The 16,773-nt window shown below is 39.7% G+C and overlaps 1 protein-coding gene across 7 annotated transcripts in view; it reads right to left on the minus strand.

Annotated features, from left to right (window-relative positions):
* gab1 (GRB2-associated binding protein 1) overlaps nt 1–16,767 on the minus strand; it is a 40,289-nt gene extending 23,522 nt beyond the window's left edge. For 4 of the 7 annotated variants that reach the window (XM_008316430.2, XM_008316426.2, XM_025058349.1 and 1 more), the window contains exons 1-2: nt 16,341–16,767; nt 16,081–16,225 (exon numbers count right to left, since the gene is read on the minus strand). In XM_008316430.2, coding sequence (XP_008314652.1) covers nt 16,081–16,152 — 72 coding nt within the window. In that variant the 5' untranslated portion in view covers nt 16,153–16,225; nt 16,341–16,767. Of the gene's footprint in view, nt 1–1,305; nt 2,343–4,253; nt 6,015–6,999; nt 7,626–16,080; nt 16,226–16,340 lie in introns of those variants that run through there. The other 3 variants (XM_025058352.1, XM_025058351.1, XM_025058350.1) reach the window with 3 other exon arrangements.
* Between the last annotated feature and the right edge of the window lie 6 nt (nt 16,768–16,773).

A 16,773-nucleotide genomic window follows, 5' to 3' on the forward strand; every position in this document is an offset into this window, starting at 1 on the left:
ATATGGTGTAACCAAATGAGACAATAGGATTCAACAAGTTGTCATTTACAAAAAAAAAAAATATGAAAATACTTTTTGTTTTACAGAAGCACCTTGAGCTTTAAATACCATTTCAACACCAAGCATTCGTGTCTGGAGGGTTTAACTTTTTAAGTGAGAGGTCTGGTTTCCAGACCAGCCTCACCTGAAGCACAGGGCAGTCTATAACAGACAACCTGACTGACACAATAGTCAAATGTTTACAGGACTGTACGAGGACCACGTCTTGACCGAAGCACCAAAAACAGGAAACTAAGGAATATCATTGGATTAGTCCCAAAAAAAAAAAACAAATACATCCACCCGCAGTCATTTGTCTTTTTGTTCCAACAATACACAGAAACATTTTTGAACGTTGATTCATTGAGATCAATCAACATTAATTGTGATTAATACACAGCTATCCTGTGGTTAATCACAATTCAAATATATAGTCATTTGACAGCGCCAATAACAACAGGTACCCCTATTGTTTAATTCCTTAGCACAATAAAGCAATTTAATGAGGCTGTTTATGGAAAATGTCTCTGTTACATGAGCCTCCACCAGCTCCTGTGTTGGCAACAGGCTCACAGACGTTGGCTCCCTACCAAAAAACTCAACAGTTGTTTTATGCAGCTGGGGACACTCTGGAGGTAACATTTGTGCATTCCTACTTTGCCAAAAATAAACTGGTAAAGTAACATATGTTGGGTAATGTAAAAACATTGGGTGCATGTGTGTGTGTGTGTGTGTGTGTGTAGGCACTATTTAATGGTAGATTGTTTTAAGACATCTTTCCTTCTGTCTCTGATCACATTAGTAAAACATTATTCTACTTCCTTTTCATTGAAGGTACAACATTAGGAGAAACGGCTCCAGTTACAAAACAAACACGTTTGTTATGTTTCATAAATTACACAACTCCAACTTATGGCCTCAGCGTCGGCCTTCTTTCATGTGCAGCTGTGAAATTCTCACCCGGCTCGGCACCATCTGACCCCAGCCTGAGCAACCCACGTTAACCGTCCAAACAACACGGACCTTAGGCATAATGTGTCTTTTTGTCAACGATACACATGAGAAATTTGATGGAGCAACAGTTTTAAAGGTATTCACCGGCTTTCACGATGTGATAACAACAACAAAACAATGTTAAACGTTTTCTAAGTGTTGAGATTTATTTAGGATTTCATACTCATTAACAAGACCTTGACTAAAAATTAACTCATATAGACTCATGTTACTTTCCTACCAATTCTATGATGGAAAAAAAAAACAGCTTACCGAAGTTTTTGGACTTTTACATTCTCTCCTGTCCTGGTGTAGAGTTTTGTTTTTTTTTTCTCGATGGTACAACTGCTCGTATCTACGTCATTAAGTCCAGAATCACGGTCCAACTGTTAACCCTTATTTTGGGACATAAGCAACTGTTGCTGCTGAGGCTCGGACTCTTTCTCAGAGGGCGGGGACAGGAACTCTCCACAAGTAATCATTCCGTATCATTCATTAGAGTATCCAACGATGGACAAGGGGAGAGCGAGGGAGGGAGAGGGAGAAAGAGAGGAGGAGGAACAGAAAGACAGAAGGGGGGGTGGTAAGGAGGCAACAGGGAGAACTGAAGGAGCATGACACAAATGAACTACTCAGTGCTTCTTTAATCTGGCTTACTGTAGCAGTCAAGCTGACATTCTCAACACAAGAAGTTTTTTGTTTTGTTTTTTTGTCTCTCTATTCTGGCTTCCCTGCCCCCACTCCCAGCTTTTAGCATCAGACTTAAGTTGTGCTCACGGGGTGAAGCATTAACTCAGGTTTAAATATTAACACGCTTTAACATTATGTCTGACCGGAGGGAGCAGCGAGGCATCAATGGTTAGGTTTCATAAGAGGCTGCTCAGTTTGTTACAGTTTTTGACTAAATAAATTAAATTAAATTAAATACATATACTAGCATGTTTTCCAGGGAACACAGGACTTTGTAAAACATTATAAAAATGATTGTACACGCACACACACATGCACACACAGGCAAAATAACATCCCTTAGTGGAAGTTTCCACTTTGTTAGCTTTTTATCTTCCTGGTCAACTGTTCCCAGTACAACACACTCTGGGCAAAAAAGATTTCCTGTTTTGCCTCCTTTTGTCACTGTGGTTGTGTTTAGGAGGGGTCGGGGGGGTGGTCAGGAGCTAACTTTAGAAACTCAATATTGTAACAGCTATGTCTGTAAAATGTAGAAAAAAAAGCAATGGCAATGTCTGTCTTTTTTTAGATCATTCACTTCTGATGGAAAGCTGGCAAGAATTTAGCCTACAGAGGTGAGAATGCATCCTAAATCAGTTAAAAATCTAAACAAAATGTGTGACAATCGGTTAAAAAAAAAAAAGAATTGTGCATCAAGGCATAAGGAGTAAGGACGGTTATTTAAAAAGTCACTGGTTATACCATGAGAATACACTCTCCAATACAGTAGGGGGCGGTGTGCACCTAAAACGTCGGTTGTGACCCACCATAAACCAAGACATCAGCTCCCTACATAGTCTAAGAGACAATTAATAGGTATGTCAGACCAGACTGGTTTCACTTTTAGTAAGAGGAGATAAATGGTGATGGTCAGTGTTTCTGTGAAGAATCGTGGATTGTTGTATTGTGTTATTAAAGATAACAATTTTAGTTTGTGAGGTACGAAAGGGTCATTTCAGTTGGCAACGGTATTTTGCATAGTTCTTCCAAATAAAGAATCATTGTATTTGGTCATAATTTGTCTGTAGTCGTATGGTGAGTTGAGTGCATCGTTACATCCATACCCTTGAATACCTGAAACCTTAAATGTCAATCATGGTCCCATTTGCAACAGCAGTATATCAAACATGAATCTAAAATGTTATTTCTAACATTTGAACCCTGGGATGTTCAAACAAATAGGATTTAATCTCAACTGCAACAATAAAAATGCAACACAGGAAACCTGCAATAGAGAGTAATTTACTAACTTAGTGTCTGTAACCTACATAGTCTAAGAGACAATTAATAGGTATGTCAGACCAGACTGGTTTCACTTTTAGTAAGAGGAGATAAATGGTGATGGTCAGTGTTTCTGTGAAGAATCGTGGATTGTTGTATTGTGTTATTAAAGATAACAATTTTAGTTTGTGAGGTACGAAAGGCAATTTCAGTTGGCAACGGTATTTTGCATAGTTCTTCCAAATAAAGAATCATTGTATTTGGTCATAATTTGTCTGTAGTCGTATGGTGAGTTGAGTGCATCGTTACATCCCTACCCTTGAATACCTGAAACCTTAAATGTCAATCATTGAACCCTGGGATGTTCAAACAAATAGGATTTATTCTCAACTGTTTGCAATAAAAATGCAACACAGGGAACCTGCAACAGAGAGTCATTTACTAACTTAGTGTCTGTACTGCATCAATATTCAGAAGACACTTTTGCTTCACTCAGGCTCAGTATCCACATAAAAGTCCTGGATCCACTCGTGGGTGACCACGTTTTCAGAATTTTCTTTTATTTCTAACACACGACAGCAAAGTTCCACCATTATCTGTGACAGGACTGTGACTGTGACTGTGCAGGTTAACAGACTGACTTGTTTACATCCTGAGTTCTGCAGATGTTTTCATCTGCCTGTGTAACACTGTGCAAGAGGCACAAATTCCAAACAATACAGTATCTATCAACACACTCCCAGGTGCAAAAACATTGGACTCAACATAAACGACGCTGCCAGGAATAACTCAGCATTAGTCAGCTGCTAAATGTGAAAACAAACCAAGCCTGACAAATAATCAATGCTGGACAAATACTTGATGAGGAAGAGGCTTTGTTTACATTCCTTTTACTGTGGTCTCGTGATTTTTTTTAAGGCAAGCCAAGTTAGAATTGTCCGGTCTGATCAAGGATGCACTCATCAGAGGTGTAAAAGCTATAATTTATCTTGCGTATTTCTAAAAAGCTGTCACCTTCAAATACACATTTTTTGTATAAGAAAATTATCCTTATAATAACAAAGTAACAACCTGACAAGGCAGGTCACCATACAACTACAACAACAACATTTTATTGACTGAAGTCAACATGTCACGACACCTTTTGCAGCATCAATTGTAAACCACATGCATGCTAGATATGTGGTTTATACAAAATCAGAATGAATATAATTAAAATGCTGTGAATTGCAACAAGAACAGAGTCTAAAATGAAGGTCATATCTCTCTACCTGCGTCTGAAGGGTCCAAGCGCTGCCTGGGGATAAGCGTTAAAAGAGCGGTGAATATGAAGCAGAGTTGTTGTCCAGTCACTGGTGTAGTGCGAGTATGGCCACTTTCCTGCCTGCCCTGCTGACTTCCCTCCCTCCTCTTACTTCCTTAAGTCTGCAACACCCTGCTCCAATAACCCCTGACCCACAGGAAGTAGACACAATGGACTGAAAATAACATACCACCTACTCTGGCAACAACTGCCCACCCCAACCCTCATTTCACACCATTTCTACAACAACCTACACCTACAATGCAATGGTTCCTGATAACGCTGCAGAAGATTTCATTTTAGCTACTTACCAACATGCAAGAACAAACAACGACGACAACACCTGCAGGAGAACGCATTTCTGCACAAGCATTAATATGTATTTTACTCCAGCATTACTGTGTTTAAAGACATAGCATTTGCTCAAAAGACTCTTCTTCTTCTATCTATAATGGTCACGTCAGAGCTATAGACTAATCACACTAGAATCTGGCAGCCATTTAAAAATGGCCAACTATGTAATAAGTTGGGTTTTCAGAAAAAAAACGAGATCACACCCCAGACATGTCAAGTCATGACACCATGTGTTTATGCCTGCTGAAAATGTTGCTTGCTCAGTGATTGGAGATCAAGTGATGTCATCAAGAGGTATCAACAATGTCACAAGGACACATCATCCCACCACAGCGTGTTGCTGGTTGAGCAACAGCCCGAGTTGAGTTTTATGTCTGTCTACATGTGGATGGAATTTATTTTCATTAGCAACATAGAAAATCTACAAAAGATTTGGATTCAGAAATCTTTCCTCCTGAAGATATTGAACAACTAACATCCAAGGTTTGCATACTGATGAATGCATTTAAAAAAAAAAGCTCAGCTTATTCCCTTTGTCATCTGTGTGTGTGCAACTAACCCAATACTACCCCATGCAGTGTGCAGCAGCAGCAGCAGCAGCAGCAGCGTAATTCAATCACTTTAATGAAGATTATTCTAAATCACATTTGGCGGCTGGTAAGAGGTTGCCTTGGACATGATCTGATTAACGGCCATCCTTGCTGCAGTCTTTCCATGAGGAAACAGATTGAGACTCCACACGCAGAGATAAGGAAATGGACTCTGATACACACATCTGTGTGGTTGAAGGTGCTGCTTACAGACATGTGTTGTCTGGTTTCTCAGCACAGAACAACACAAGAAATTAAATGAATCATAAGTTAAAATAACTTATGACTCATTTCAATATAATTCCACATCAGATATTGTAGATTTCTGGAAATGGAAAAAATTCAAACGCCCTTTTGATAGGCTCGAGACACGACACAGTCATTTGTCTTGGTTGCATTAGCACTGTTTGGTGGCCTGTTCCATGAGCGAGCAGCTGAGCATGTCCCAGCTTGTTGCTCCGCCAATTTAAGACACACCTCCCTTTTCAGCCAGTCCCCTGAAACTGGTACACACCTCCACTCTCAATTGTCCCGCTCAGATGATACTGCTTCACTTTCAGTTGAAAGGGAATGTAGGTGGTGCGTGTGCAGCATGTGCATTCACGCAATTTTTATTAAGTGATTCACGTTTTGTCTAGAATGCGTGGAATCCCTGCACATTCATTTCAGGCCGCCAATACCACAGGGGAAGATAACAGCGCAATACAGTTTTACAGCCAACTATTATGCAAAGCGGGAAAAGAATGTCTGCCTTTTTGTAATTGCCGCATTTTTTTTTTTTTTTTTTTTTTTTTTTTTTCTTTTGCTGTGTAATGGTTTCTATGGGTGTGTGTGTGTTTTCGTGCCTGGAGATTATTCCTAACAACTTGCAGTTTCTACTTCACTCATCTTTATCCTCCAACAGTTCACCGTGCACTCAGTGTGACCTGCTATTATTAAAACTATATAAAAGAATAATAAATACCATCACAACTGCAGAAGTTTATGTCTGTAGTATTGAAATGGTGTCAAAAATATCAAAAAACAACTGGGACGTGCCGTACGGCAAGAGAGATGCATGATATTCTCTCTGTTTTTTTTCTTCGTTTCTTTCACTCCGTCTCTGATTCTGCAGCCTTAACCAATCTAAGCCCTTGCACAAAGTCACATGCACTTGTCAGAGCTGCATGGTTAGAATTCAACACATTCCTTTGGCATGGCAGATTTGGTTCACATGATCAAACTGTTATGTGCTTGCTGATGCGAAGGCCTTCAACAATCCTTCTTTCAGCCTCAAACGACTTGGAGACGATACAAATGAGTATGTAAGAGGGCAAAGAAATGTCCCAGTGGAATGTGACAGTGGCATGAATGACATTGGGAATTATAATTTGTGGTAATGGAAAAAATGTAAAACATTTTAGCAAATTCTTGGCAAGATCCTTTTAAAAGAAATTTAAATCCATTAGTGCCAGGGAGAATAAGAGTATTTGAAAAACAAATTTTAATTAGACATCAATTTCTGCTAAAACGTTGGTCTGTTATGTAAAGTACCTAATACTGTGCAGTTAAGTTAAGAGAAGAGATATTTCCACCAGTGGCTGCACAAGCTACTATATGGAGGCAGTAGTAATGGATGCAAACTAAATATATTTTTTAAATAATATAAACAGCTGTTTATTTTGCTCTTGTGTTAATCAGTGTGACTAGTGTGAAGCACAAAAAGGAGAAGAATATTCACTTTGTTTGAATTCCTACTAAATTGGTCGTTAATGTAAAAACAATACCAACCTTTTTCTGCCAAAGTTTCAGACCAAGTTGGTTATCCGAAAACAATAGGTTTGGCCCTGAGAAGAAGAGGGTCAGAGGACTCCATGCTCAAAACACATAAAAAAATAAAAATAAAATAAAACAAAAGTCCAGCAGAAACCGTATGCCAGAAAACCAGAGGAGTAGGTCCTTCAGTGTCAGAGGGTTGAATGCTTGTTGAGTACTGGGGTCTCTGGTACATCCCTGTGTCTGTGTGAATGCGTGTGTGTGTCTGTGTGAATGCGTGCGCAAGTCTTCCACGTCCTTTGGCATGAACCCAGGCCAAAGATAACGGACGGCACCATAGTAACTCTAATGCAATCAGGGATTGGGACGGTGGCCACAGCGGGAACAGCAGTGGTTACAAGCAGAGAGCCTTTCAACGTTCAGTCTCTACTTTTGGTCTGTTCTGTGGATTTAAACCTCCTGACAGACGGTGGATTGAAAACAACTTAAAAAGTGGCATTATTGGATAATGGTGCAATGGCACAATAACCCCTGTTTTCAGAACTCTGTCTGTCTCACACAAATGTGTGACATTACACAGTTCTGTTCGAGTATTTCACATTTCGTCTCAAGGTTGTCTATCCCCCAACCCCTTCGAACTCAGCTTGTTCTCATAAAAAAAAAAAAAAAAAAAAAAAAAAAAGAATAAATAAACCCATGGTGGAGTACACACAGAGCACTGAGCCAGAGAAAGGAGAGTAAAAAGTACCATGACAGCAGTGGGCTATATTAAGGGGCTGCAGACACAGCGGCTGGGGTCAGATCTCACAGCACCACATAACTAGAGCGCCAGCTGCATGTGTGTGGTTAACGACAGGTGAACCTTTGGAGTTAAATGCGATCGTATACAGTTACTCACATTTTTGTTTTTAGAAGTTGCCTTTAAGTGTGATGACACTATTTAGCTGACACTTTTCAGCAGGGAACCCCATGTTCTTCTGTGTTTATATACGTGTTTGAAATACTTTCACTGATTCAAATTCCATTCAAACACTGACAAAACATCTCATAAATAGTAATCTGTCATCTTTCCATTACTTCTAAATCATCATAGACTGATGTTGTTGTGCACGATGCCCAGAACCTTCACAGGTTTTGGTGTTGGTTGGACTAAAGCAGTGAAGTATTCACTGATTATATTCTATTATACATTATATAAAAAATGTAGAATCCTAGCTGTGCCTAAGCGTGCATGTCTGCAGCTTTACACAATGACACGACTGCATTATGACCTGCATCAAGAGCTAGATTTGATATTTTAGGACAAAACGGTTTGTGTGTGTATGTGTGTGTATGAGCTAGATTTGATATTTTAGGACAAAATGGTTTGTGTGTGTGTTGTTTAAAGAATTCTGTGTCGTTTAAAGCTTGTATTCAAAGCAATAGAAAACCAGATTTGTGTGTATGTGTGAGAGTGAGTGAGTGAGAGATAGTGATGGAGAGAGCGCATGTATCAGAGAGAGAGAGAAAGAGAGAGAGAGAGGAGATAGAAAGAGTGAGAGAGGGGGAGAGTCAGAGAGAGAGAGAGAGAGAGGGAGGGAGGGAGGGACAGCTGTCATATGTTGAAGACTGCCTGATAATATTATTATTATAAGTGTGTTCTCCCATCACAGAATTTCCCAAAACAAACTACTGATACACTGGCTGGTTGGTGCAGGATTTTTTCTTAAACATCAGGTGTTTCTGCCTCTGCTGAACAGGTGAGTCTGTGGACTGCAGCCAATCAAGGTCAGAGTCCCACATGGCCATGTGACGAGGTAGTGTGTGAAACAGAAATCAGTGCTGACAATTCTTCAGTGAATCGTTGAGCACATGTAACTCATTGTCACATCTGTTTGTTAAGCATCGGTTCTTTTTCTCGACCTTTGTTACGAGAAGAATTAGCTGCATTAGCCAACGAGGCAAAAAGAATAGATGACAACGGTTAGGAGAAAATAATGGATACAAAAAGATACAATGGGTAAGAAGAACAGAAGGAAGGGGGAGAACAACCTCTCCTCTCTTCGCCCACCATCTGGTAACCATCAGTGCCTCATACAGGAAGGGGAGGCCATGCCTTGCTCAGGCGCCAGGGAGCGGCTCCTCTTCCCTCCCAGAACTGCAGAAACAACCATCAGCCAATGCGTTGCATCGCTTTGGATTGAAAAGTAGGGAAGTTCAGCCCATTCTAGCCTGAGCTAAACAGTCAGTCCTGGACCAAGCACTCACACCCCAGCAGACCAGCAAAGAGGAGCACAGAGCTGCCTCACATTCCTGCTGCCTGTGTCTGCCAAGAGACGCTGGGAACAGAAAGAACAAGGGAGCGAACACAGAGCTGCTCACAGTGGAGGCTGACTGAAGCTGTGGCTCTGTCAAACACTGGTCTCTCTCAAGCCATTGGCTTCCCCTTCACTCTCCTCCACAGTGATAACACAGTGAAGTTGGCATGGAAATACATCATATGCCATCTTGCATTTCACTTGTTGCAAATTCATAGTCCAACCACATTGATCTTGCAAAAATTCCTACTGGTTTGTAAGGATTCAGGGATGCATGATATCAAAATTTATTTTTCTCTGTTTATCTGATCAACTCCCACAAACAGTTTTCTAAAGACTTTTTTGTCTTGCTTTTTAACTTTTTTCAAATTTTCTCCAACACAGGCATAAACATTAAAAAAACAATAACATGGCTAAATATTAATGCTAAGAAAATAAACACCAGGCATTGTACAATATGATGTGTGCGGTTTAAGGCGATGCACTTGAAACTGTTTCACTTGGCAAACGAAAACATCATCTTGTGACACAAAAGTTGCGTTTCAACAGAAACCAAACGTCGGAATTCACTCTTTAGGCTCAAACAGGAAAACCACGTCGGCAAGAGTTCCCCACAGTCCTTCCCTGAAACGTTGTGAGGACTTGGCTCGCAGGTCAGTAAACAGCTGCACCAGAATAAGAGCCATCTGTTTACAGAATGCTTCATGTCAGCCCTGACCTACAACTTAGTTCAGCAACACGATTGTTCTGCTGAGGTAAGAGATTAAGTTTAAGAAAGGCTGCAATGGTGCAATCTAAATATTTGGAGAGGAATTGTGCACCGTCAGCGCGAAGAGGCAACAATGACGAGAAAGGACCGCAGTGTGCAAACACTAAGTTGCATTTAGTCGGGTGAGTTTGCAACAAGTGTCATAAATGCATCAAATTTTCTTCTAGATACTTTGTCTTTAATAGTTCTAAAACAAAACCACACATTGTTATTGTCCTTTTTATGTCCACGTCCACCGGTGGTTTTAGCTTTGATGAAGAAGAGAAAAAAATACAAAAATCAATCTCCATTCTCCATAGGCTTTTAGCTGTGCAACAGAAATCAAATTAACATCTTGCACGTACAACCACCATCTTGTTTTGTGGAAAAAATAAAATCCAAAGCCCTCGTTGATTTCATTAGAGGAAACTGATCCTATTTGCCGAGGTACACGTGGACAGAAGAAATACAGCCCATGAGATAGTAGCTGTGCACCAGATTGACCAAAGCCAGTTATTCTAAATATTATCACCACACTTTATCTGTGAGTTATGGCAGAAATGGAAGCCACATGACAGGAAAAACTCTGAGGCAGTGGACTGGTGACCACATGGTGACAACGACAGAGGGACCAGGGAGAGAAACAGACTCAAAGCAACTCAAATGACTGTTGCAAAACTTATTTAGAGAGGGTTGTGTGTGTGTGCTGTGTGTGTGTGTGTGATATAATACAGCTCTCTCGCCTCACCATCCAAAGACTGACTTCATAAACAGTACTATCAAAACCATTTAAGACGAATGGCATTTTACTCTGGTCTAAAAAAACTGTCAATGCAGCAACGCTGGCACTTGCTCTGTTGACAGTTTTATTTCTGTTGCTGTCTTCCTTTGTGATGCAATGACATCAGCAGTCTAAAAATATCCAGAAGAAAACATAAAATCTAACTTGTTCTTTTTGTTCAGCTTTAAAACAGTGGAACAAGTGGAACAGTCTTATTCTGTTTTTGTCTGTTTTTCCACCAAGATATTAAAAAAAGTTGAAAAAAACTGAAGAAAAAAAAAGTCTTATTGAATTCTTTCACCAAGGTAAAAAAAACTGTTCTATGTCTTTAAAAAATGCATCAGAGAGGGAAACAACAAATAAAAATGTGTCTAATAGTCAGTTTTAATATTGTGTACGTAGAACCAAAGTGGGCCGGTAAAGGACAACCGTTGTCGTAGCACAGATATTAATAATTAATGGTGATTTGTTTGTAATGGACATTAAATAATTAATGGCGCAGCCAATCCATTTTCCAGCTGTGCCAGATCTAACACCAGTAAGTGAGCTCAGTCTCGAGGCTCTGCAGTCCTAGAACATTATCCAGCAGTATTGTTTTGTTTTTTTCTTGAGCCTTAGAAGCTGTGTTTTCTCTTTCACTTGAGTAACTGAGTCTGAAACTGTTGCAAAAAGCTATTCCATCTAACTGGACTGCACTGCTACAACTGTTGCCTATGTGACTTTCTTCAGGATTTTTAAATGTTAATCAGTTTGGTCAGTTTTCCTGTGTTTATACTGTAAATGCTTAGTGTCCCAGTTGGGACAACTCAAGATCAGAATAAAGTATGTCCTTGGTCTCAGTCATCAGAGCAGGACCTGCAGGGTTCAATATTTTCCTTTATCCGGTTTACCCTGGAGTGTTGTGCCGCTGAGGCCCTTTTAGGGGCCAGACAAAGAGTAGAGCAAAATCCTAATCTGTCTCTCAAGGGTCCGTGCCATTGGACCACAGGGATTATACTGGTCTATACAGCAATGAGGAGTGGGTAGTAAAAGAAAATGGCAAGCCAAATAAAGTCTGTGATAAAGTGCTGCAGAGAACCAGGAGATGCTCTGGGACTGTTGCTGTGTGGAGGCATTTATAGACAGACATCAAACTTAAGTGTTAATGATGTCTGATGAAGAATGAAAGAGGAAAAGGGAAGCCGATATTTAATGCTAGGTCAATAAAACTAAAAACCACAGTGAATTTATTTGGGACGGAATAATGCAGTAGTCAGTACTTTAACAGCCTTTTCAGTCTGATGCGGTCTTTTGGTGTATCTTATGACACGATCTGAGGAACTGATCTCCTTTAGTTTTTTTGTTGGGTAATTTCTACACCAGTGATAATATACTATATCTACTTTGCAGTATAGTAATGATACTATGAACTCATTACAATAATAAATTCAAGGATGATACTATGAACTCATTACAATAATACATTCAAGGACTTACTTACTACTATGTAGTATGTATTCTGATTATAACAGCAAAACTAAAAGATTGAATTTTTTACCAGCAGCTTACAAAAGGCTGAACAATCATACTCCTACAGTAGCCCTTATCTTGAGACATACAGCAGATTACACATTATATTTAATATCTAATCTGACTTCAGCAGTCTCACTGTGTAAGTCCTAGATTAAATACTGGACTTGCAGATAGTTAAAGGAACCCAGACCTGGTAATAGACCAGGTAGCATTTAGTCATCATCATCATCATCATCATCCCACATGGTAGCTGACCCATGTGCTAATTACAGTACTACAGCTTTTGATTTACCCTGCTGATGCTTTTCATCCCAAACAGCCAGTGCCATGGTTTATCCTCTTCACAACCAACTGACTTGGCTATTTTAAGCACCCACTCAAACAGCTGGTAGTGAGCGGCCAGAAAGGTAACATTTGAACCATTTGTCATCTGCCCCAAAAGGGTGGTCAGCAGTTCTGCAGATTACACAGCCTCATGTGACCAAGCAAGAGGCGCATGTACAGGACACTTTTCTTTTGACGCTTGTGTCATTCAGGTAATTTTGCTCAGAGACATACATTGACAATATAAGTTGAAGTAAATCACTGCTTACCAGAAACTGAGAAAGAAAAAAGAAAAAAAAATACAGAATTAGGAAAAATACCATTTTATCACCTGTAAGACATTCAACATATATTGCATTGAATCATTGGGCTTCACAAAATTACTACGACTACAAGTTTAACACTGCAAAGTCAAGATCTCAAGAAGAACAGCTTTAACTACACAAGAGTCAACCATCAACCATTTCATCCTTTCTGACCGTTTGAAATGTATCCAAATGTCTGACAGGTTTTCAGGGGCCAATAGTCAGGCTTCAGTCAATTATCTTCCAAACATAGCAGCTGATGAAGCTGTGATTTACGTCTGATTCAAGCTCTGTCTTTCAGGTCAAAATGGTCAGATACAAACAATACACAAGGCTCACCCCTCCAACATCAGTCCATTCCTCACCACATAAGGCCCCCCAGCTAGTTTAGTCAGAGCAAAATGTTTTGTGTTCATATCAAACAACTGGTTGGGGAGGCTCTGACAATGCATGGAGAAGAACATGTTTTTACTATAAATGTGGGTGACCTTTGTTTGGGATGTTTTGAAGGGAAAAAACAAACTGAATTTGAGAAATAAGGTAGGACTTGCAGACATAAACACTGCCATTTGTCTAGATATTTGTTTTACCATTTTAATAAAAAGGGATTTTCTGTAAAGACATACCTTCTTTTTAGCTGCAGTCAAATATGTGTTTAAATATTACTCACAGCATTATGGTCTGAGATGATGTTCAGCATTAAATTATTAGTTGTTTGTACAAGGACATTTGTCTGTTCTCACTAAAATGGTTTTTAAGGTCTCTTAAAAAATAACACATAAAAAGGGAACTGATACCTTGTCAATATAAAATATATGCATTATAAACATAAATATAAAATATATATGTTATGGTGATGATGATTTGTGGCTTGAGTAACACATATTGCTTTATGATGGTGAATGAATAATATCACGTAGCACTGACTAAAACTCTGATTTAGTCGATGTAGAATTACAAAATCTCTTTAACTTCTCCTTTCTTCTGAGGTCACCACAACAGATAAACTGTATTTTATGATTAGGACATGACTTTCACATATGTAGGCCCACTTCATGCTGTCTTTCCCAATAACCCTAGCGTGTGAACTGCACAGAACTTGTGTTATGCACGACTAACAGAAATGCACACTGGACACCAAGAAAGAATTGAACAACAAAAGAGGCAGAAACTGCATCTTCACATAATTTAAATAATATAGATAAAATATGTTAACAACGGTAGCAGAATTTGTTGTCGTCTAAAATCCAGGTGCTAGTTCTTCATTTTCAGAATAATTCAGCTCCATTTCAGGAAAAAACAAAAAAACATTTTGGGGTTTGATGGAACTTCCTCTCAGCCCAGATTTGACCCCTGGGACATGTTTTTTACATGAGTGGGCTAAGTCAACAATGACAGGATTCATGTGGCTCGATTTGTGACAGGTTGTTGTTTCAGTAAGCTAGAGTTGGCATTTTCACACATGGCTAAGCAACCACCAAGTCCAGACCTCAGGCCTGTTGAGAACACAAGAACTTGGTGTGAGTTCTTTTGTATTCCACTATTGGGGACTGTAGACAGAAATAAATACTTCATTCTTTGTGGCTACAGGAACACTGCCACAATGCCTTGGTGTCATAAGCTATGCTTAAAATAGTCCGATACAATCTGTTGTTTCAGTAAGCTCTGCGTTGACCAAGAAAATGTAATGTATCCCTGGATTATACTACCAAAACTATGGGTTCAATTCCACAGTTTCTTCTGCTTCCACTGGATGATATGACCCCAGGAAGCCAATGATGGCAGGCAACTGAAAAAGCTTGAAAGGATCAATAAGATCAGGCCAGCTGTGTAACTGACAGCTTGTCTCGTCTTCTTCCACCGATCAGTGTCCAGGTCACAGGAGGCAGCAGCCGTAGCAAGAGTGCTCAGGCGTGTCCTTGCCTAGCTAGCTAAGGGCAGGATTGTCAAGTACAACCCTACCATGTGCACTACTGTTAATATTTACCAGTAACAGAAATGTGGAGACATTTACTGTTGAATTGATTAACATTTACTGTTGCCAAGCACTTATTGAATTATACTGCTGTCAATCCTCCGCACTGATTAATCCTAAATGTTTCTCACTTTATTTTTTTATGTATTTATTATTATCTCTACATATCATTGTTATTTATAAAAATGACTTCATATTCTATACAAGAGACATATTTACCTGCTGCATATACTTAGGGAGTTTGCCTTCTCTTGCATAAACATACATACAAGGTTATTTTAGAAACCAGCCAAGCACTTTTAGTGTTTTCTCCAGGCATCAGCCTGCAATAGGCTCTACATTAGTATGATTTGCCCAGTTCTTATATACAGTTTTTGTTTTTTTTTTCTTCAAGTAGATGAAATATTTCTCTGTTCAGGTGCCTCTGTTCTAGTTAAATCTAAATGAGAAATGAGGAAATGTAATAATAACTCTGGGTGTTCGTCCTCAGCCACACACAACAACTACTGTATACATCAAAGTAGGTTTTCTCCAGTTCTAATGTGAAGTCTGTGGTTTTGCTCCAGGTTGGTGAAATCTTTCCCCATTCAGATTCCAGTTTGAAATCCACAACAAATAAGACCAATGGGCTTTTTACTAGAAATAGAATATATAGATATAGAATTTAGGATATAGAATTTAAGCAACATCACACCTACAGTCGCAGTATTCATTGGCATGATTGAAAAAAACACACCTACAGTCGCAGTATTCGTTGGCTTGATTGAAAAAAAAACAACAACATTACTTTCTTAATTTCACTCTGCTCAGTGGGAAGGACAATAATATAGCCTTGCAGGAAGTAACAGGGCCATGGAAAGCGCAGACAGACGCACAGAGGTGAAAGTCTCAAAACACTTGAATACTTTCGAGCAGCAAAGGCAGCCACTCACTTGCTAACTCATGGTTAAGTCACAGTCCTGGGAAACTGCACGGAGTCTGTGTTGGAGAAGTCAACATGCACACTTCGGTACGGGCTCAGAAAAAAAATAAAGTTACTTCAGCTTTAATGCATTCACTTAGCGCCCCTTATATTAATCCTCCAGGCAGCCGCGTCATGTTTAGCGCACTTTGTGTAAGAGTTTGCGTATAAATGGGATATAAAGTGCACTTACGTAACGTCTCAACTTTTTTTCAGGAGGAGACTTTCTGAGCCACCCTGAGCACACCACATCTCCCCCACTCATAGCTGCTCCTTTCTGCCTCTCCCTGGAGGACTGCTCTTTAGCCTCGCTTGTTTTTGTGGATCTTGCCCTTTGTCTGGAAAAGGAAATACAAATTTGAAGCTGAAAGTGTTGAAATAAATTAAAAAAGGCAAGCATCAAATGCCAGACGAGCGCGACAAATACCACCACTGCTTCGAAAGTCGACTCACCGACAAGGCAGTTGTCTGAAATGCACCGACCAGATTTCACCCGAGTTGTAGTCAAACAAACGGGTATATTCCGAGCTTGGAGTTCAACCAAACCTGCGGCGACGCCTCTTGAAGAAATATCAGTTGTGACTTGTGTAATTTGCTCAAACTGGAACACGGAGTGGGCTAAAACAAAATAAGACGACAGCACAACTGAAAGTTTTTGTTGTTATACGTAACGAATCATGCTAATTCCCGTCAAAGTGGAGCGATTCCCAAGTGACGAGATAAGGTTTAAGTGTCCCAGAGTACTCCAGCGCATACTTGCCGTTCCTGGGCAAAATAAAAAACAACAAGCGTCACCACAAACACGGCGGGTCCACTGAGCTTCCCTACCAGATTACTCCCATGGTTCCTTAATTGTGATTGACAGGGAGGTTCACAGTCTTTCCCT

This window comes from Cynoglossus semilaevis, chromosome 9 (assembly GCF_000523025.1).
Source record: "Cynoglossus semilaevis isolate Cse_v1.0 chromosome 9, Cse_v1.0, whole genome shotgun sequence".
NCBI classification, from domain to species: Eukaryota; Metazoa; Chordata; class Actinopteri; order Pleuronectiformes; family Cynoglossidae; genus Cynoglossus; species Cynoglossus semilaevis.